This window comes from Drosophila kikkawai, chromosome 3R (genome assembly GCF_030179895.1).
Source record: "Drosophila kikkawai strain 14028-0561.14 chromosome 3R, DkikHiC1v2, whole genome shotgun sequence".
In the NCBI taxonomy this organism is placed as follows: Eukaryota; Metazoa; Arthropoda; class Insecta; order Diptera; family Drosophilidae; genus Drosophila; species Drosophila kikkawai.
In genome coordinates this window covers 6,776,723-6,799,729 of record NC_091731.1, presented here as the reverse complement: position 1 = coordinate 6,799,729, position 23,007 = coordinate 6,776,723, and the positions used below count along the sequence as shown (strand labels likewise).

General features: G+C 38.5%; 1 protein-coding gene across 2 annotated transcripts in view; it reads left to right on the top strand.

Moving 5' to 3' along the window:
• AGO3 (Argonaute 3) overlaps window positions 1-21,669 on the top strand; it is a 200,209-nt gene extending 178,540 nt beyond the window's left edge. The window contains exons 7-8 of one of the 2 annotated variants that reach the window (XM_041775360.2): window positions 2,594-2,842; window positions 21,539-21,669. In XM_041775360.2, coding sequence (XP_041631294.1) covers window positions 2,594-2,842; window positions 21,539-21,625 — 336 coding nt within the window. In that variant the 3' untranslated portion in view covers window positions 21,626-21,669. The remainder of the gene's footprint in view (window positions 1-2,593; window positions 2,843-21,538) is intronic. The other variant, XM_070286347.1, reaches the window with a different exon arrangement.
• The last annotated feature ends 1,338 nt before the right edge of the window (window positions 21,670-23,007 follow it).

Sequence of the window (23,007 nt, the reverse complement as noted above, 5' to 3'; positions counted from 1 at the left end):
GGGCTTCAGTTATAACTTCCAGACAGATGTAATCTATACTGATTTTAGTAAAGAATTTGACTCACCTAACCATTCTATCCTTGTTAGAAAACTCGATATAATGGGATTTCTGGTTGATCTTCCTAGATGGATCTGAAGTTATTTGAAAGACAGGACGCAAAAGGTCCTCTTTAAAAATAGCTTATCTAATGTTCTCAAGGTTACTGTTGGCGTCCCGCAAGGGAGCTATTGTGGTCCCTTATTTTATATGATAAGGATTTTATTACGACTATTTTCTATTTTTATTACCATTTGCTGTTCCTATCTGAGTAGATGGATTTTTATTCATTCGAATACATATGCACGTACACATATGGACAAAATAATAGGTGTGAGTTTTTTTTCTTTTTTAACGTTTAATTTCTAATTAATTTCTTTATAAATCTTAACAAATCAAGTTTTTTTCATAACTCATAATATTTGTCTACATTTAAAAACTAAAAACAGCTTTACAAACTCTCTAATAAAAAAGAAAAACCATTTTATAGTTAAATTCACAAATTTTGGCTGGACAAAATAATAGGTGTAGGACGATAAATTTTCAAATTATATCGATTTTTCAATCAATTTGGTCCTGTTTCAGTTTTAAATCACTAATTGGCAGTCAATAATTGGTATATCCGCCATTATTTTTTAGAACTTTCTCCATTCGTCTTGCCATGGACAATATTAACTTGCGACAAGTTTCAACTAGGATGTTGTACCAAGTTTTTTGGACAATATCCTTAAGTTGAGCGATATTGTGGCAAAAAGTCCTTCCAACATCTCTTTTAAGTTCACCCCAGAGATTCTCCATGGGACTGAGATCCGGGGATTGACTTGGCCACTTAAGAACATCCACCTTTTGCTCCCGGAACCAATCCTTTACAACTCGCGAGGAGTATTTCGGGTCATTATCCTGTTGGAACTTCCATTAAAGTGGCATATTATCCTCGGCATATGGTAGCATTACATCAAACATACCAGGTAGGATTGCCCGAAGGGTTCCTTTGCTCCGGACGGCAAATTTACAGATGAGGCAAAAGTTTGCATTAGATCATAAGACCTGATGCGGCCCGCAGGGTGAGAAAAAATGGCGTAATATCCTTTGGAGTGACGAAACCAAAATTAATTTGTTTGGTAATGACGCTAAAAGGAATGTTCGTCGTCCTAAAGGCAAAAAATTTGACGCCAGGTACACATGTAAAACCGTGAAACATGGAGGTGGTAGCTTAATGGTATGGGGCTGCTTTTCTTGGGATGGTGTTGGTCCGATTCATCAAATCGACGGAATCATGGATAGATTCGTTTATAAAAACTTATTCGAGACAGTAATGCTACCATATGCCGAGGATAATATGCCACTTTAATGGAAGTTCCAACAGGATAATGACCCGAAATACTCCTCGCGAGTTGTAAAGGATTGGTTCCGGGAGCAAAAGGTGGATGTTCTTGAGTGGCCAAGTCAATCCCCGGATCTCAATCCCATTGAGAATCTCTGGGGTGAACTTAAAAGAGATGTTGGAAGGACTTTTTGCCACAATATCGCTCAACTTAAGGATATTGTCCAAAAAACTTGGTACAACATCCTAGTTGAAACTTGTCGCAAGTTATTATTGTCCATGGCAAGACGAATGGAGAAAGTTCTAAAAAATAATGGCGGATATACCAATTATTGACTGCCAATTAGTGATTTAAAACTGAAACAGGACCAAATTGGCTGAAAAATCGATATAATTTGAAAATTTATCGTCCTACACCTATTATTTTGTCCAGCCAAAATTTGTGAATTTAACTATAAAATGGTTTTTCTTTTTTATTAGAGAGTTTGTAAAGCTGTTTTTAGTTTTTAAATGTAGACAAATATTATGAGTTATGAAAAAAACCTGATTTGTTAAGATTTATAAAGAAATAAATTAGAAATTAAACGTTAAAAAAGAAAAAAAAACTCACACCTATTATTTTGTCCATAAGTGTATATGCAACACATTTCACTGCTGCCACTGATTTGAATTGTAAACAAATATGAAATGAATGCTGAATCATTAAGAAATATATTATAACATATAACATTCTTATTTGTATCATTAACCCAATAGCGAATATGCCCATATTGTTAGGGTACCTAGCGCGAAAAGTAGCAAAAGACCAAATATTCTTGCTGGGCCGAAATGAAATGATCGCACACATGCACCCGTGTACGTGAATGCATGAACACGCATACATGTAAAGGCCTGACGCTAACAGCTGACAGCTAACATGGGACGGGTCGCTAACAGCTAAAATCTAACAGACGGTCTGTCGCTAACAGCAAACAGTTAACATGGGACCGCTCGCTAAGAAATTTTTGTGTCCATTTTCGTTGTATGAAATGACTATATGTTGTATGGTTATTGGTATAGGTAAAGTGTTATGAAACTCTGTTTTGTGTGTGTTTTCAGCATTTAAGTCTATAATATAAACATTAAAACCAATCTGTAAGGGTATATAAACTTCGGCGTGCCGAAGTTAGCTTCCTTTCTTGTTATTATTATTTTATGAACTATTTTCTCAAACTCCTTTATACGTCTTTCAGAAAAACGACAATAATTTTGACAATCCGTTACCAGGAACGATAGTTGATAATCATATAACCAGAGCTAAAATGTATGATTTTTTTTTGGTTTCGCAATTGGTTCGACAAGGTACTGTCAGCCCTACTCATTTTGTTGTTTTACGAGATGACGCGAATTATGGACCAGATATCATTCAAAAATTAAGCTATAAACTATGTTTCTTATATTATAATTGGCCCGGCACTGTTCGAATACCGGCTTGTTGTATGGTAAGTAATTTATTTAGTATAAAAACAAATGTTTTTTTAATATAACCTTGCACTTTTTTTTAGAAGTTTGCAACTTTACGCACCCATAAATGATATATATATATATTTTTACCCTTGCAGGATATTATAATTTTAGTCAGAAGTTTGCAACGTAGTGAAGGAAAGATTTCCGACCCCATAAAGTATATATATATATTCTTAATTGGCATCAACAGCCGCCGAGTCGATCTAGACGTGTCCGTCTGTCTGCCGATCCGTCTGTCCACTGCTGCAAGGAGATTAAACAATCTAATATGCATAAGACCAATATTACTTACTTCACTGCTATACGATTATAAAATCGGCTCCCCACATTATTAAATAAAGCTACGCAGATAACAGAAATATTACTCTCTTAAGTTTTAAACTTGTAATGTTAGAAAGACAAAAAAATGAAATAATTAAACAAAAAATAATGGAATTAATGAAAACGCTCTTATTGATTGATTTATTGAAAATTCGTTGAAAAACAACGAAGTTTACATTTTTTTTTCTAGAAATTTTCCGATCGTTCCTGTAGCAGTTTTATGACATAGTCGTCCGATCCGCCCCGTTCCGACATACATATCGACGCATTTTCGCGAAAGTATCGTATGTCGCTTTTTTTCGAAATTGAGATTTTAATGCAAAATTGTTGGACACCTAATGTCTCACTACCCTGTGAAATATTATAACTGAAACCCATATATGTAGTTCCGATAAAAATTAAGTTTCAATTTTGTCTTTTCTATAGTGCTTCCTAAGAGATTAAAGCACAAAAAAGCTTCTCCTGTAAAATTGAATTTTTCGACATACGATACTTTCGCGAAAATGCGTCGATATATACATAGAGAATAGTCAAAAGATTATCTGCATAGTTTTAATCAGAAAGTTTTAAAATGAGTTTCCTATTTGCGTATAAACGGATAGACGGGCGGACAGTCGGACGGACGCACAGTAGCGTAGCTTTTGAACCAAATAAGATAATAAAATAATTTAAACGCCATTTGACAGCCAATTGTTGTAAAATTTACATATGTATTGGAAAATGTGCCACGCCCACTCTTTCCTCTTTTTATAGGGTATTTTTTTAGTTTTTATATTCATTTGTTCAAATATAAATAATTTGAAAACTGAAAAAAAATATTTAACATTTTTTTTATTCAAAGCGTAACCGCCACAAAACCGTGAACGCAACAGTTTGTAAATTTTTTTGGTTTGTATGAAATTGTGTCGGTATTTTGGTATATTTAACCCTGAGTAGTTTTTGTTTATGATGTTGCATTTCCGCAGACGCAGCTCGACGCAGCAGATGAAAGTTGATTTTGGTCCAGAATAGATCCACAAAGGTCGTAGTTATAGTGTAGTAGGTGGCTCAGCCCAGCCAAAAAAGATATAGACTACTTTAGCCAGAAAAGAGTGAAAAAAATGGACACCTGGCAGGTAGCGGTTTACCTGTGCAATCCCAAAACCAATTCCCTTTTTTTCGGATTGGCTTTAAGTTTATGAATCTGTCTATTATTGAAAGCAAAATTCATGACGATAGGTAATCTATTTTTCGTGTAATATTATCTGAAAGTCAACCAATTTTCCCTTTTTTTTTTCTTATGATGCAAAAATGGAATCAAAGTTCAACTTTGAATGCTCATATCTTCTACAAAAAGAAAAAAATGATTTGATTGCAGATTCTGAATCCATGGGAAATTTTGTGTCGAATAAGTGACAACGACTTTTTTTATTTTTGCAATGGCTTTTGTTCGAGAGGCGCTACTGTGGGACGGTCAGACGGACATGACTAAATCGACTCGGCTGTTGCAGATTAAAAATATATACTTTATAAGATCGGAAATGTGCCCTTCACCCCCAAAAACAGAGCAGAACAGGTAGATCGCCTTTTCGGCGCAAACAATTTGATATTATTTTAAACAACAAATTTTGCAAATCTGTTACAAACAACTATAAAAGAATCTTTAAGTTGTCACCCTCCCAAATTATTTTTTAAATGTCATTACTCCACACTTGCGGGACCTTTATAGATCAGTTATATCTCCATGTCAACAAGAATTTATTAAACGAAGATCGACAACAGACGGCTTCAGTTATAACTTTCAGACAGATGTAATCTATTCTGATTTTAGTAAAGTATTTGACTTTGATTTCCGGTTGATCTGAAGTTATTTGAATGGCAGGACGCAAAAGGACCTTTTAAAAATTACTTATTTCATGTTCTCAAGGTTATTTCTGGCGTCCCGCTAGGGAGCCTTTGTGGTACATTATAGTTTACATTATCTATTAACGATCTGACTAACTCCAGATGGTGTCAGATAATACAGCCAATATGTTGAATAGGTCCTTATTACCATGAGTGTTTTTTAGTTTGTTGCCTTGGATTTCTGCAGATCCAACTGATGAAAATTGATTCTGTTTTAGGAAAGATACACGCAACTTATAGGGCTAGAATAGTCGGTGGTTTTTATCGGCTTCAGCTTTTATTGACTACTTAAGTCGAACTGCCGTTTTTTTTTTAGTTTGGTTAATGCGTTATGAATGTATGTATCATCTAATGTAAAAACCATGACTATTGGTTATATATATTTTTTTATGTGTAAGTCGACTAATTTACCCAATTTTTCTATGATTCAAACAAATAAGTTAAACTTTTAATGCTCATATCTTTTACAAGAAAAAATCATAATATTATTTTAGTTGCTAAAATAGACTCACCAAAATTTAAGCCAAGACTTAAAGCATTAAAATATGGCATAAGTCCTCTACATGGTTGGATTCAATTTTTTGAATTCGTTCTTAAGGGGTTATCCGGGTTTTGAAACTCCAAAAAAAGAATTTTTTTCAAACTTTTTTATATAGTAGTACAAAGTGTCTCTAAAACTATTGCACCGATCGACTTCTGCTTTGGCACACTTCTTCTAGACATGGTTTTGTTGTCATTGAATGAAGGATTTTTTTTATCTTCAATTACAACTCATTTTATAAGCCAAAATATAACCAAAATTAAAGTAAAAAATTACACTTTTTATGAAAAACGCTACCAAAAATTCAATTTTGAATAAAAAAAAATGCTTCGTTCAAAGACAAGCCACCTACATACACCAACAGAAAAATGTAGGTTTTTTGATTTCCGATAAAAAATGACGGAGATATCCTGCCTACCGCAAGGACACAATTTGTGGGGTTAAGTTCAAGCATGCCTTAACGGCTCATTTTTTAATATTTTTTGTTCAAATTTTTACACAATTTAGTTTAAACCTTGCACAAAAATGTTAAATAAATGAAATTTCCAAAATTGTCGTAGGGTCTTTTGAAAAAATTCGCGAAAATAGACATTTTTGTGCCTCAAAACCCGGATAACCCCTTAAAATGGCATATAGACGAAAACTTAAAAAATGGCAAGTGAGAGATGAAAATGGAAAAAAAGAAATATCGAAACCAAAAAGGCGAATAAGAAGCACATGTGGAATGCTATGGCTTTACATATGGATAAGCCTTAGCAGAATGGCAATGGAAATACCAACGACGGCAATACAGCAAGGAGCAAGCTACTAGCTCATATCTTAGGTCTCGATGAAATTCTCATTGCATATTTTAACAATATTTTAATTGCTATATCTTGCCACCTACCAATTGATCCAACAAAATTAAAAAAATATTGTCAGAAAACCATAACACTTTATCAGGCCTGGTCTAGTTTCCACTTCTGCAAAATTTATTCCGATTCGGATTTCCCTGACCTGTTCTAGTGTTCACTTCCGAAAAATTCTTACGGATTCGTATTTCCCTCTGTTAAGTCTCTGTTAATTTGCAGGCAAAACGCTCAGAAACTTTCCGTGTGCCATTTGGCCGGCGGATTCAAATCCGCAAAATCAGAAATTAATTGTTTTAAAATACAATGCGATTATGTAAATTACAAATGTTAATTGTATTTTATTCCTTAAGGGGGAATATACATGTAAATGGTCAAAATTTAGACATTTTTCGTGAATTTTTTAATGTAGGAAATCGTGAAGCAATCTTCGTGAATCTTTTGAAATAGTTAAAAGTAGCATCGGAGATGATAAAACATTTTGTTATAAACAATATTTTACAAAATGGCGGACCTATGGAAAATATGCCGCAACGCCTCGAGCTTTGAATTTATTTATTTATTTATTTCGCCAACGGTCAACCTTAAGGGGTTATCCGGGTTTTGAAGCACTAAAAGTGGCCTATTTTCGTGAATTTTTTTTAAAGGATCCTACGACAATTTTACAAATTTCATTTATTGTACATTAAAATATAAGGTTTGAACTACATTGTGTAAAAATTTGAACAAAAAATATTAATAATAATAATATGCAATAGTTTTCGAGAAATCGTGACTACCGACTTCAAAAAAGTGGTTTCGAGAAAAACGACGCAAAAGTTCGAATTGCCAGTTGTGACTCATACGACGCGCTGGTCTTTAAATTTCTCCCATTCCTACAGTTTAGCTTAGATCGACTTGAAATTTTCGGACAACATTCCTGACACTTTGTACTATTATATAAAAAAGTTTGAAATAATTGAATTTTTTTAGCCCTTAACTGGCTACTCAACTAAAAAACTTAACTAACTGACATTGGTTGTGGATAGATAAAGAAGAAATTCCTTCTTAATTAAAGCCCTTGGTAGGCAAGAATTTAAGTTGAAAGAGCGAATATAATTTCTTAAGAGAGCCGGACCTGCAGAGAACTGCATTCCAGCAGCAATGACATCAGCATGCATCAGCTGTTGTTGTTGATGGGCAAATCCATAAAGAGCACCAAGGGAGCGCGCCCAGCCAGCACACAGCATCCAAAGAAGACGGAGAAGATCCAACGGCGAAACCAAGCACATAGCGGCATCTACACGCAAAGCAGACGATGAATACAACAACTATGTGTTCTATTGAGTCCCCTTTGGTAGGAAAAGATTCCGAAAATGTAGAGTTTAGATGCTGGTACAAACACTCTAGATTTTAGATTTTAGAATCGAGTTCATCCATTTTTGAGTGCGAGTCATTGGCTACGACACAGCCATCGCACTGCAATAGTATATTCGGATTAAGTAAGAGTTTGATTGCATCAGCAGGCAATTCAACGCAGGCAGCATGAAATACCCGACGGCAAAGAGAAGCGCAGCGAACAGCCTCTGTGGAGCGAAGCTGGGATGCCGATACTTCTAAATTACACTCATCACACAACATAACGATAGCGATAATGGTACGTCCGAACGCTTTGAAAGCTAGTCAACGACTCAATTTCCCGACTATGGGCACGATAGAGCTCGTAATTTGTGTCGGAAATCCGTAAACAAAAATTTTTTGTATTCATTACACCTTTATCTTCTATATGAATCTAAACAACCAACAAGTTAAGGGGGGACATCTGAGTAACTTTTTTTAAAAATCTAAAAATTTTTTTTTTTGCTTAAAAAATTCTTTAGGGTCTTAAAAATAACATACCAAAAGATAGAGTCCGGCAAATGTGTCTGTGTCGAAATTTTCCATTCTGCGGCGATGCCTCTCACGTAAATATATGCGATCTTAAAACTTTAAACGCGTTTTTCTCAAAACCACTTTTTTTGAGTTGGCCGAAAACATAACTCGAACAAATCTTAACCGATCGATCTGAAATTTTGACAGTATATCCAAAATACCTATGGCTATCGACACACGTAGGATTTTTTTTTTTTTTGCTTACTTTTTTTTATCAACAATTTTGTGACGTTTTTTTTTCATGAAAATTGAACATTTTATTTTTAATCACTCACCATTTTGCTAAAAATCAAAAAATTGAAAAAATCCTACGTGTGTCAATAGCGGTTGAGATACAGAAACTAACAAAATTTGATTTTTTGTTCTAGATCAAAAATTAAGGACGTTAGGTTTTCGACATGCTGCACAGCCGCCATTTTGTTTTCGATTTATTAAAAAAAAATTTATTTTGTAGTTCACATCTAACATTATCAAACCTACTTTAAAATTTTTCGATTGGCTTTTTCATATGGCCAAAAAAAATTCTAGAAAATGGGCTTTTTTTTTGCCAGTTACTCAGATGTCCCCCCTTAAGACAAAACAATTAAATTTTGTTTTGATGGAAAAAAATGTCAGTTTTCACTTCCCACCCTCTTAGGTTAGGTTAAGTTAGTCCGGACGGCCCTCGAGTGGCCACACATAGGCCAATATGGCCCATAGCTATCCGGGGAAACTCCTGGATGGACCTAGAGACTATTTATGCGGGTTTCGAGATCCTTGAATATCAAGGCAAGGAGTTCACCTGGCTTCCTTCTGGAGGCATCTTCTAGCGATGCCAGAATTGGAGAGGTTAGGTATCTCATTCTTGCCCTCGTTAGGGCCGGACATTTGCAAATGAGATGCTCCAAGGTTTCGGTTGCCTCGGATTCATCACATTTCCGGCATTTGGCGTTGTCGGTAATACCCAGCTTGACTGCATGTGCAGCAGACAGGCAGTGACCTGTTAGAATACCCACTAACATTCTGCAGTCCTTCCGCGGAAGATGCACCACGTAGTGGGTGAGTTTCTCGTTGTGCTCTTTACACATGATATTTGATATTCTGCATGTTGCGGAATTACTCCTCCACCTGCTTTTTGCGCTTGCGTCAGCCCGTCTCTCTAGATCGCTTTGGAGCGTTCTTAGGGAGATAGGGACGTTTTCTGTTCTTTCACTCGCCAGTCCGACGCCTTCCTTTGCAAGTTCATCCGCGGTTTCGTTACCGTCTATGCCTTAGTGGCTGGGATCCCAGTAGATCCTCACTGACTTAGTCGTGCCCAGGCTATCTAGTGACTCCCTACTTGCCAGTACATGGATCTTATCGCCGCTTGACTGTCTACGAACAAATTGACCGCCTTATGTGGACGGTTTATGCTCTGCGCAAGCTCTGCTGCTTTTCTGATGGCGAATACTTCCGCTTGTGAGTCTATTTCGGTGATTTCCCCAAAATGGACAAAATTAAATATCAAGCTGTAATTAAATTTTTATTTTAGAAAGGCAATACGCCTTTACAAATCAAAGATGAGTTGGACTCTGTGTATGGTGACTCTGCACCATCGTTTACCACCGTAACATTTTGGGCAGCTGAATTTAAACGTGGTCGCAGGAGCTTGGAAGATGATGAACGTCCTGGGCGTCCAAAAACTGTAACCTCTAACGATAACAACGCTAAAGTTCATCAATTGGTACTAGACGACCGCCGGATTATAGTTAGGGAAATAGCTGAGATTATGAAGATGTCAAAAGAACGTGTTTGTCACATATTAAACCAAGATTTGGACATGAGAAAGCTGTTCGCGCGTTGGGTGCCGCGTTTGCTTACGGTAGACCACAAACGTGCGCGCATGAACATTTCCAGCGTTTTGGCGCCGATTGATAACTGTAGACGAAGCTTGGATTCATCATTATACGCCCGAAACAAAAATCCAATCTAAACAGTGGATTGAAAAGGGGGAACCGGCCTCAAAAAAACCTAAAGCTGTGTTTTCGGCTGGGAAAGTGATGGCGAGTGTTTTTTGGGACAGCCATGGAAATATTTTTATCGACTATCTTGAAAAAGGAAAAACTATAACAGGAGCATACTACGCATCATTATTGGACAAGCTAAAGGAAGAAATTTCGAAAAATCGTCCACATTTGCAAAAAAAGAAAGTCTTGTTCCACCAAGACAACGCACCATCTCACACCGCAACAGTCGCCATGGCGAAAATCCACGAATTGCGGTTCGAACTGCTTGACCATCCACCTTATTCGCCGGATCTAGCACCAAGCGACTTTTTTTTGTTTCCTCAACTTAAAACTGCGCTCGGCGGCCAGAGATTTTCGTCAAATGAGGAGGCAATCTCTTTCGTGAACTCGTATTTTGCAGACAAAGACGTCAAGTACTATTTGGAAGGGTTGCAGAGATGGGAGCATCACTGGGAGAAATGTGTGGAGTTACAAGGAGACTATGTAGAAAAAAAAAAAAAAAAAATGTTGAAATAGTCGCGTGCATCATGGTTAGGAGGTCGATTATTTATCAGACAGCCCTCATATACCGATTATGGTTTCGAGTGCTTTAGTCGGTGTTGACCTCAGCGCCCCTGATATGCAGAGCAGTGCCTGCCGCTGGGTTCTCTCCATAAGCTTATTATACGTTTTCTTCTCCATGGCTTGCCACCACACTAAGACTCCATACAGCAGAAGAAGAGAATAAGGTCCGTCTTATCCACATTGATATTGAGTCCTACCTTCTACGCCCACTCACATATCTCCCTGAGCGTTGTTTCCATGATTGAGCTGAGGGTCGATGAGCAGACTCCCGTGATAATTATGCTTATGTCATCCGCATAAGCTGTTATCTTTGGTACTTTCCTCTCGAATCTTTTGATTAGGTCGTCTACCACCAGATTCCATAGGAGGGGCGACAGAACCCCACCTTGGGGCGTGCCTCTGTGCGCTCCTCTCACCGTGGAAGCGGTGCCCCAATCTGATTGTACCCGCCGGCAACTTAGAAAATTCCTTATCCACAAGTTGAGAGCGGGGGACGAGTTGGTCGCTTCTAGGCGATCCATTATTGCGTTGTTGAATGCCCCGGATATGTCCACGAACACTCCAAGTGCATATTCCTTATTGTTTAGGGTTCTCTCAATGGTGGCTACCAATGAATGGTCCTCCATTGGATAGGGATATCGCCCGTGCTTAAACAAGCTGTATATATTGCGTAGAGCCATGGGGTGATCACTTCCTTGGTCGCCTGCAGCATGATTGGGAATATTCCATCTGGTCCTGGTGCTTTAATCCTCGCAAACGAGTATAGCCCAGTGGATCCTTTTGAGGCGCAGGTATACACTACCCATGCCCCACGCCATCTTCCCGTCTCTGGGATAAAGGATGTCCCCTGCCTCCTTGTTTATCTGGAGGACTGCACTTTACCCCCCTCCTTGGGTGATGGGGCCGCAACGTGCAGAACCTTCCAGTACGCGGTTGGGATTTCCGGGCTCTGACGCTGCAGCACCTTCAGCGCCCGGTCCGCTTGGATTGCGATGGGGAAGAGTACCTTCGCTTTTGGAGTGGATGGGATTAGCTCCCGGTCCACCACCTCCAGCTTGGCTCCCTCCCACAGCGCCTCCAACTGGCAGACCGCTTGCGTCAGCCACTTTCTCGTCGGGTCATCCATGCACTTTAGGATTTTGACTCCATTTAGCCACCCAGCGCCATCGAATGTGGGCATGGGAGCTTCGGGATCATCCTGCATCCGTGCGTACAATGACTCAACGAGCCGCGCATGCACCATCTTCCACTGCGCCTCGGTCATTTTGCCGGCTTCATCGCTTCTGTCAATGAGGGCCACGATCAAGTGTAGTTTGATCACATCACTGACTTTTGCGGTTTTTTTTGGGCTTTTTCGCCATTTGGGGAGGTCCTGCCTCCTTAGGCCCGCGTTGCCGCTCGCTCCCCGGTCCGTCCATAGAGGCGCTTTCGGTTGAGCGTTGCCATTTGTTGGCAAGCGTCTCCTCCACCTTGTTCGCGAATCCGCCAGTCGATCTCACTTAAGAGTTTGGCGAAGCAAATCCTCCCCTAAGCGATTTTCTCCTCAGCCCTTCTTTGCCTTCTCCTCTGGGGATAGGGCGGCTTTTTCCTGGAGCCGATCCTGGATGCGGAGGGCAGCCTTGTACAGCGCCTTGGCCTTCATTCCCTCGCTTGGCCGCTTTGGCCCGTCCCTGCGCTGGGAGCTGGTGCCTGGTAAGTGGAGAAGCTGCACGCTCTCAAGGTCCGAGTCTGTATCGACCATGGCACGTGAGCGGCTCAACTTCCCCTGCGTAGTTTTTTCGGCAGTAGCGTTGCAACTGACATGACCTGCTCCCGTGACATCAGAGGTGTAACCGCTGGCGACACGCTGAGAGGATTGCTCCCCCCCGTGCCCGCCGGTGATAGCGGTCATGCCTTCCACTGACGTTTGGGCTGACATCCCAGCCCTGGTTTCTTCTGAAATAAGTTTGTTCCCGCCATTCAATATTTTTTCCAACAAGGACAAGACTTGGTATTGTTTTATGTTTGATTGATTTTTATTTGAGCTTTATATTTGGTGCGGCAATGGTGCCGCTCCAGAGTTTTTAAGTGTTAGCTAAGGGCAGCTATGATGCCGCTCCAAGGCTCGATGAGTTAGTGTTCTTACAGTATTCCTTAAGTTATAATATAAGCTAGGTCTCGTAGCTGCGCTGCTCGCAGGCAGCGGCAGAGAGACGGCTATGGATATATATTCTTATGTATAAAAGAATGTACTTATGTACATTGGCTATGCACTCACAAGTGGAGGCGCGAGGGGGGTATGCGCGTGTAGTCCATTCGATGCAAATATGCCGACACTAGCACTTTTCAATGTGCAGGCTAAGCCTTAGCGATCGGTTCATATTTCGGCCACTCATGGTTTATGACCGGGACTTTGAATTGTGTAAACACTGCAACATTGTATTACAGTGCGCACTCTTTAAGTACTCTGGGTACAGTGCGTATTCAATATGTGTGCATACTACATCTCCCTCCTTTTGAAAAATAACGTAATATAATGAAGTTATTTTATACTAATGCTAATAATGAATACACTTTTAATGGGTTTTTGCTATTTTTTTTTTGTTTTAGTTTTGTTTGGTTGGGTTTTTTTTTGTGTGTTTTGTAAGTGTATTTATGTGTGGATATGAGTGTGTATTTATGAGTGTGTATGGCCATACTAAATGCAAATTATGAAATGAAGATTTTTAACCTATCCTTATGAACTGTTTGAGTCTTACGTTTATCGTTGGCTATTACTATATTATCCCTATCACCTATTTCCGTTACTACGTAAGGACCGGTGTATTTAACATCTAACTTATGACCTGTTTCGTTTTTTAACAAAACCTGGTCGCCTACTGATATATTTATATCATTAACCCTATGGTCGTACAATAATTTATTCCTATTCTTATTCGATTCTAACATTACCCTAGCTCTTTTATAAGCTAGTTCTAATCTATACTTAGATTCCTTAGCATAGTCATCTATATTGTAAAGTGGTTCTACACTATCTATGCTATTGAAGTGTTTCGGTAAATTACTTGTTTTACCGAACACTAACTCATATGGACAGTAAGTATGTGCCATAGAGGGGGTCGTGTTGAAACAGAAGACAAAATATTGAAGCCATACGTCCCAATCAGTTTTATCAACGGATATGTAAGTTCGTATGTACTCATTGAAAGTTCTGTGACTTCTTTCTATTGTTCCAACGGTCTGGTGGTGATGTGCTGTTGATGTGATATTCTCGATATTCATATATCTGCACAAATCATCTATGATTGAATTCTTATATTCGGTTCCCATGTCCGTAATGAACGTCTTCATTGGACCGTACTTCAGAATAAAAGATTCGAATATGGCTTTAGCGACAGTATTAGCATTTTTATTCGGAATTGGTATTGCAACTAAATACTTAGTTAGATCACATATTAAAGTGACTGCATACTCGTTTCCATTTTCCGATTTTGGTAGTGGTCCGATGGTATCCACTATCACTCTATCGAATGCATGTGTTGGGGTGTCCGTAATTGTTAAAGGGGTCTTTGTATGCTTAGTTATTTTAGCTTTTTGGCATTTTGGACATTTCCTTTTGTACTCTTTTATGTCTTTGGACATATTTTTCCAGTAGTAGTGTCTCTGGACCTTGGCCAAGGTTTTTGTAATGCCTGTGTGACCTCCTTGTATTGGATCATCATGGAGCGTAGACAAAATTGCTTCTTTCTCTGTATCTTTTGATACTAGGGTCACCGGGTTGAGTAGCGCTACTCTTAATGTTTTCAGTATTTTATTGCCCATTAATTTGAAATTATCTATTGATATTGTAACAAAGATATTTTCCCACGTTGCCACTTTGAGTTGGCTGATACTATGTATACCGGCTTGCATTTCAAGCCTTTGGAAAAATTGACCTAAGTCGATAACTCCATTAGTATATAGATCGCTAACTTCATATCTTGCAATAATTTTCTTGCCATGTTTAAATAAACATAACATATCTTTTATATGCAAGGTCACTACTTTACGTACTTCGTCATTGTTTATGACGTCGTAAACGTTGGGCTTAGAAGCTTTACTCAGAGATTGCGTTGGCAATTCTTTTTCTTGATGTTCCGCGCGGAATTTTTGTCTACTTTCAAATCTTGTAGTGACTTTATTTATCGATCCAGTTATATTTTGTAGTTCTTTGATGGTTATTCTTGATAACGCATCAGCTACATAGTTATCTTTGCCCTTCAGGTATTCTACCGTAAAATCGAATTCCTCTAACTCAAGCCTCATACGTGTTAATTTGGAACTTGGATTTACCATTGAAAACAAATAGGTTAATGGTCTATGATCCGTTTTAATTGTGAAATGATTGCCATAAATATATGGTCGAAAATGTTTTATAGCACAATGAATAGCAGCTAATTCCAGCTCAGTAGTACTCTTGTTACTTTCTCCTTTAGTAAAGGATCTCGATGCGTATGCAATTGGGAGTTGGAGTCCGTTATGGTTTTGAGTTAAAACCGCTCCACACGCTTGTTTACTTGCATCAGTTATTATACAGAATTCTCTTGAAAAATCTGGATATTGTAACAAGGTTGGATTTATGAGTGCCGTTTTAAGATGATCGAAGGCATTCTGGCATTCCGATGTCCATTCGAATTTTACATCTTTTTTGCATAACCTAGTTATGTGACGAGAATAATCGGCAAAATTTTTTATAAAGCGCCTATAGTAATTGCAAAATGCAACGAATCGTCTAGCGCTGTCCGCGTCATGCGGGACTGGATAGTTTTTTATTACGTCATATTTTTTGTCATCAGGCAAGATTCCTTTATCAGTGCATTTATGTCCCAAAAATGTGACTTCATGCATGAAAAATGAACATTTTTCGGGATGTAACTTTAGGTTGTGTTTCCTACATGTCTCAAAAACATCAGTTAGGTTCTTAAGCATGTGTTTTTCGGAACATCCTATGACTATTAAGTCATCCATATAAAGAAATGCTTGTGACGGTTCTAATCCCGAGAAAGCAATAGTCATCATTCTCTGGAATGAATTTGGGGCTATTTTCAAGCCAAATGGTAATCGCGTGAAGCGATAAGAGCCATTGCTCGTTGAAAATGACGTTATATACCTGGAACTTTTTTCAAGTTCAATTTGGTGGAAACCAGACATTAAGTCTAGGCATGAAAAATATTTAGCTCTACCTAGCTGATCTAGAATGTCATCAATTCTAGGTAAAGGGAATTTATCTGACAATAGTTTTTATTGATTTGACGATAGTCAATTACTAATCGCCATTTCTTCTTGTCAGAGTCCGGGAGGGACTTCTTTGGAACTAATAATAGTGGGCTGTTGTAAGGTGAGACTGATGGTTCGACTATCTTGTCGTCTATCAGCTTTTGTACTTGGGCTTGAATTTCTTGCACTTGGCTGTGCGGACTTCGGTAATTTTTGATATATACGGGCTCGTAATCCTTTAGTCTAAGCTTTTGCTTGTAAAAGTTATTTGTTGTTATTGATTCGGTTTCAAGTCCGAATATGTCTGTGTATTTGGTGCACAAGTCTTTTAATTGAGATTTGAATAAAGGCGGGAAGTTTTTGGTTAATTTACTCATAACGAATTCATCTCTTCCTTCGTTATTTTCTTTTATTATATCATAATTATTCAAAGTTTCATATTTGATATTAGTTAGGTTAACAATCTTAGTGGCATTTGTTGTATTTATAATTCGGACAAAAGTATTTTTGTGATCGGATATCGTGTTTGCGATATAAATTCCATCCTCAATTTCTTGATTTAATATCAGAATTTGATTTTTTGCTGAGGGAATTTGTATTTCTCGGACAACTTCGGAACGTGCGGGGAGCACTGTGGCATTACTTTCACAAGAGTGAAGTATTTGCAATTCAATTGAACAATTTAAGTTATCTGGACGAAGAATTAGTGAGTCGCCTCTTTGGGTGAAATCTAGTTGGCAATTGTATTGTTTTATGAAATCAATACCTAGTATGCCATCGCAAGGTATTGGGAAACTTTGATCGACTAAATAGAAGTCGTGTGGAATGATGTATTTGCCATTAGTGAGTTCTACACTGGCTAAGCCTGTTGAAGATATTGTTCCTTCGCCTATTCCCGATATTTCGGTGTGTACTTTGTCATTGATTATCTCAAATTTATCTATATTATCTTTTAATATAGATATGTCTGCACCAGTATCAAGTAACAGTGTATAACTTTTACGTGTACTTTCATTTTTGATTTTTATAAAAATGCTTAGATTCAGGTTGACTGATTTTATTGAGCTAGTTGTTTGCTCTAAATATCTGAAGGGTTTGTCTGGTTTTCCGAATTGGTTTGGGCCAATCGGACATTGTTCTGATTATTACGGTTTGACCCGTTGTTGTATCCGTTGCGGTTGTTTCCGCCACGGTTGTTTCCTCTATAGTTGTTGTTATTGTTGCGGTTATAACCGTTGTTTTGGTTGTTTTGATTATTCTGGTTATTTTGGTAGTATTGGTAGTAGCCATTGTTTCGGTAGTTACCTCGGCTACTACCCCTACCGCGATAATTATTTCTGTAACTATTACCGCGATAGCTACCTCTTTGTGCATACAATATTGTGTTGGCGTTACCCGTCATTTCAGTACTACATTGTATATACTTTGTGACGGCTTCATTCATTGTCGTGAAGTTACCAGCTTCCAATATTGTTTTAAGTCGGCCATGCTCACAATTTTTGACCATTGTGGAGATGGCTTCCTTTGTGCTGAATTTATCAGCGTGTTCGGCTGAGAGGCCTTCATCGATACGAAGCTTCGAGGAGCTTCCGTAAATTGTCAATGTCAGTTGTGAACTTCTCGGCAGTTTTGCCTTTCTGGACAGTCTTGGCCATTTTGGCCTTTATTACATCGGATGTTTCGCCGACTACTGTGTCCTGAAGTTTTTTGACTATGTCATTTATGGTTGTCTCATTTTGAACCCTATATAATGTGGATCCAACAATTTTGGACTTAATAACTTCTACGGCTATATCTTCGAATGATCCTTTTGTTAAATTGACCAATCTTAGGGCTGTTACAAATCTTTGCAGATGTAATTTTTGGCCGTTGAATTCGGGTATGGCACTCGAAATTTCTTTGATATATGCCCTCTGGGCAATCGTTTCGTCGGCCATGGTTATTGTAGTATTTAACTTGTTGTCCTCTGAGGTGTCTGAAGCGTCTGAATCTTCCGATTCTAGATCAGTGTAAGTTGCCGGAATAGTAAGATTAGTTAAATCCTCTTCTTCTATTTTCGGGCTCTCTTCAGGTGGTTCCTCAGATTGTTCGTTGTCTGTTTCGGGGTCAAGTGCAACTCAGGCTGCTACTGGTAGTGTTAATATGGTTGGTATTGATATATCCAAACCGAATTTCTGTCTAACAATTATCAACTGGGATCGGAGGCGTATCAGAAGTGTAGATACTTGTGTCCAGTGGTCCTGAGTTAGCCTATCTCTATGCTCGTATATTAATAATCGTGCCGCATTGAAGCACTCTACCAATATCCAGACGTGTTTTTTGACTGTATTTTTCTGGATTGGCCTATTCTGAGCTAAAGATTTATAGGACCTGTTGAAATTTATCTTGATATCGGATAAATCTTTAAAGATTGCATTCCAATCCATTTAACCATTGATAAGAAGGTGACGTGTTTGTGTTGTTGTGTTGTTTATTGAAATATGTGAGGTTTGATCATTGCTGTTATATGTATATGTTTTCTAATTAGATTTTATCGAGGTCATTTCCTCGGCTCATATACTTCTTTTTTAGGCATTTATTATGCAACTTGTATACTTGGTAAAAGAAACTAGCGCACATAATAACAACAATGATTATCAGGAGTATATGTACCCAGTATAAATCGATGTTACTTGATTCTACTTTATTAATGACATTGGCAGTGGAATCCACTGTTTTTATGTCCAAAGTCATTTTTGCTGTTTTGTCGTATACTTTGGGTTCATATACTTTATTATTTTGAAGTTCTATGAAAACTCTACTGATTCTATTGGTTTCGTTAAGACAAGTTTTTGGATTTATTTTGAATTTGCAATTTTTATTTAGTTCGCTTCCATTTTCTATAAAATGGTTGATGATCGCGTCGTCGCGCATATGGTTTTACAATTTCTACCTAATTGTTCGCATAGCTTTACAGGCTACGCTTCTAATCGGACAGAAAAGGTTCCGCTCAATTTTACAAAGTGGGTGTAAAAAAAAGGTGCATCGCAGTACACTCGCAAAAAAATATGCAACGCAGTGCAAATGATATACTATTTCTGCTGCCCGGGATCCAGTGGCGTCGCGTCAGCTGGTCGTCGCCGGCCTGGCTTCGCTGACGCTCCCTCGTAGGTGTAAGAGGCGGCCTGCCCCTCACACTTGTGTTATCGGCTGCTGCTGTCCAGGGCCTATGGGCTCAGGCGGTGCCGGTGCTGGTCTTCGCACAGGCTGTTATTTCGGCTGCTGATGTCCTGGGCCTATGAGCTCAGGCGATACCGGTGCTGGTCTTCGCACAGGTTATTATTTAGCTGCAGTTGTCATGGGGCAGTCGATTGGTTTGTGTTTAGTTGAGCAGGATTGTAGTTTTATTTTGAATTGGTTGATTGTAGTTTCGGAGAAGGTGTTTTTTTTTTTGTATTACAGTATTTCAGTATTACTGTGTAGTGTTGTCCTTAAGTCGGAAAAGTACTACTTCCATATCGTAGTAATAATGAATGAATTCTTCATGGGCGGCGTCGACTGCTGCTCCGAGATTTCTTCCCGCTATGCACTGCCAATTTCCTCCATGGTGGGTGTTGAAATAAGCTTTCACTTCCATTGCGATGTCTTCACTGTTTGTAACACCTCTGCCTATAATGTCGAACATTACTTCAAACGCATCCCATTCCAGGAATGCGGGGAAGTTGCTCCGTTTTACCCCTTGGGGCTTTGGGTAGGACATTGATATTTTTTTGTTAGTACACTTTCACTTCCTTGGGATAATTTTATTTCTTTTTGCAGGTTCTTTAATCACTGGCACTGGTCGCCATGAAATAAGTTTGTTCCCGCCATTCAATACTTCTTCCAACAAGGACAAGACTTGGTATTGTTTTATGTTTGATTGATTTTTATTTGAGCTTTATATTTGGTGCGGCAATGGTGCCGCTCCAGAGTTTTTAAGTGTTGGCTAAGGGCAGCTATGATGCCGCTCCAAGGCTCGATGAGTTAGTGTTCTTACAGTATTCCTTAAGTTATAATATAAGCTAGGTCTCGTAGCTGCGCTGCTCGCAGGCAGCGGCAGAGAGACGGCTATGGATATATATTCTTATGTATAAAAGAATGTACTTATGTACATTGGCTATGCACTCACAAGTGGAGGCGCGAGGGGGGTATGCGCGTGTAGTCCATTCGATGCAAATATGCCGACACTAGCACTTTTCAATGTGCAGGCTAAGCCTTAGCGATCGGTTCATATTTCGGCCACTCATGGTTTATGACCGGGACTTTGAATTGTGTAAACACTGCAACATTGTATTACAGTGCGCACTCTTTAAGTACTCTGGGTACAGTGCGTATTCAATATGTGTGCATACTACACTTCCTTTAAACCCTACAGAATGGTTTATTTTTCAGGGGTACCACCCATGCCTTCCGCCAGACACCTCCACCCATGGCTAACGGCTCACTTCCTTAGGCTTTTTAGGGCAGAAGGAGTTGAACCGTGGCCTTTGCTAGACACTGTATTATCGCGGACGGGGCAAGCAGCGTTGCATTACCCGTGTCCTGGCTAATACAGTGCCCATTGCCCAGCCGGCACCCTCGGGGAGGGTTCAGATGAAACCTGTTGCAGACGAAGATTATCTGCGAAGTTTTTTACAGAATAAATTGGGCATTTATTCAGGTTAGATCGGCCTATTATTATGTGAAAATATGTTAGGTAATAGTAGTTTCATTTTTATTACATGTTTAAACATTCATCAATTGTTGGAACTTTTTTTGTTGAAACCACTTAAGGGTTAAGGGTAACGCCGCTGGCGCGACAAGGATTACATTTTACTGATAAGGGACTATTAAAAGCCTCTTGCATTCTAATAGGAAATAGAGGCAGTCAAGAAAGAAATTGGTATAATTGTGTCAAAGAGCCCGTTAGAGTCACTTATTTTGAAACATGAAAAACGCTTAATTACCAAATAGATAATTGCGAGGGCCCGCATGTCTGCCAAGTACGGATCGGCGAGCCGATCTGCCTAGCCCTACATCTTCTGTGTTTTAATAGACTAGATCGTGTGATCCGGTACCGAGTCCTTGGAGACAAAAAATGTTATGTTGACCCAACGCTGCCGATAAGCGAGAAACTTGGGGATGATTAGTGTAACTGCCGCATATGAGAGATTTGCCTTATTAGTGTTCCCACCGCAGCAGGAATAAAGCAATTGGATAGAAACCAACCAAGTTTATTAAATTCGTTTTGAATTCAAAACTTTAAAAATTTGCATTTGAAAGGAAAAAAGAAATAGTCAAAACATATCATAATATTTTAATATCATTGTACTCTATAAGTTATTAGCCTTATTTTAAAACAACTATTAATTTTTTTATTTTCAGTACGCTCACAAATTGGCTTATTTGGTGGGACAAAGTATTCAACGTGAAATAGCTGACACGCTTTCGGATAAACTTTTCTACCTATAACCTTGTACAAAAATTCTGTTAATAAACTGAAATAGACAAAAAAATTATTTAATTTTTGTGAGGGTAAAAATAACAGTAAGCCTTAACAAAGTATGTACTTATTACACAGCTTTTTACTCAAACTGTCCATGGTACAGGACGTTTAGTAAAATGTTCTTTTAATATGCATTTAATAACTTAAATTAGTTGTTGTTAAATTATTTCTATAATTTCTAATGGGAAATTCGCATTTACAGTTATTTTATTTGTATGTTAACTAATAGCTTGGTACTAGGACTATAATTGGCGTCAGTGTTGATATTAAACATATGCTCGTGATCAAGATAATTAAAAAAACAAAGAAAGAATCCACACTCGACGAAAACGGAAGCCATTTTCAGCTAAACGCCAGAGCGTAGTGTCAGTTTCTTATGCTTTTAATTTTAATAAAAAATATAGTGTAGTTTATTTTACATTACTTTTTTATACCCTTGCAGAGTATTATATTTTCAATCAGAAGTTTGCAACGCAGTAAAGGAGACCTTTCCGACCCTATAAAATATATACATATATTCTTGATCAGCATCAACAGCCGAGTCGATCTAGGCATGTCCGTCCAACTGTCCGTCTCTTTGTCTGTTCAACTGTCTGTTTCTAGGCAAACTAGTCCCTCGGTTTTAAAGCTATCTGATTGAAACTTTGCATATAGATATTTCGATTTTAATTTTATGAAAATCGGACTACTACATCATACAGCTGCAATAGGAACGATCGTAAAATTAATAAAACAAAATTATAACTTTGTATTTTTACAACGTATTATCATCTACTCTGAGACATCCGTTTTTTTTATTATTTCAGAATACATTTTATGAAAAGCGGACAACTATATCATATAGCTGCCATAGAAACGATCGGTAGATCGATGTAAAAAAAATTGTAAAGCTGGGAATGTAAAACTGTAAACATAATAAGTATAGGTAAAATGTAGGTTAGGTTACGTTTGGTTAAACAGGACGGCCCTCATGGGGCCACGCATAAACCAAAATGCCCCTTACTTGTCCGGGAAGTTCCTCGATGGACCTTGAGACTGTTTGTGCTGCTTTCGAGGTCCTTGAAGATCAAGGTGTTTTTCGCAAAGGCAAGGAGTTAGCCTGGCTTCCTCCTGGAGGCATTTTCTAGCGATGCCAGAACCGGAGAGCCCAGGTATATCATCCTTGCCCTCGTTAGGGCTGGACGGGTTCATCACATTTCCGGCATTTAGCTTTGTCTGTGATACCCAGCTTGCTTGCATGTGGAACAGACAGGCAGCGACCTGTTAGAACTCCTACCAACATTCTGCAAACCTTCCGTGGAAGATGCAGCACTTAGTAAGTGAGGTTCTCGTTGCTCTCTTTGCACAT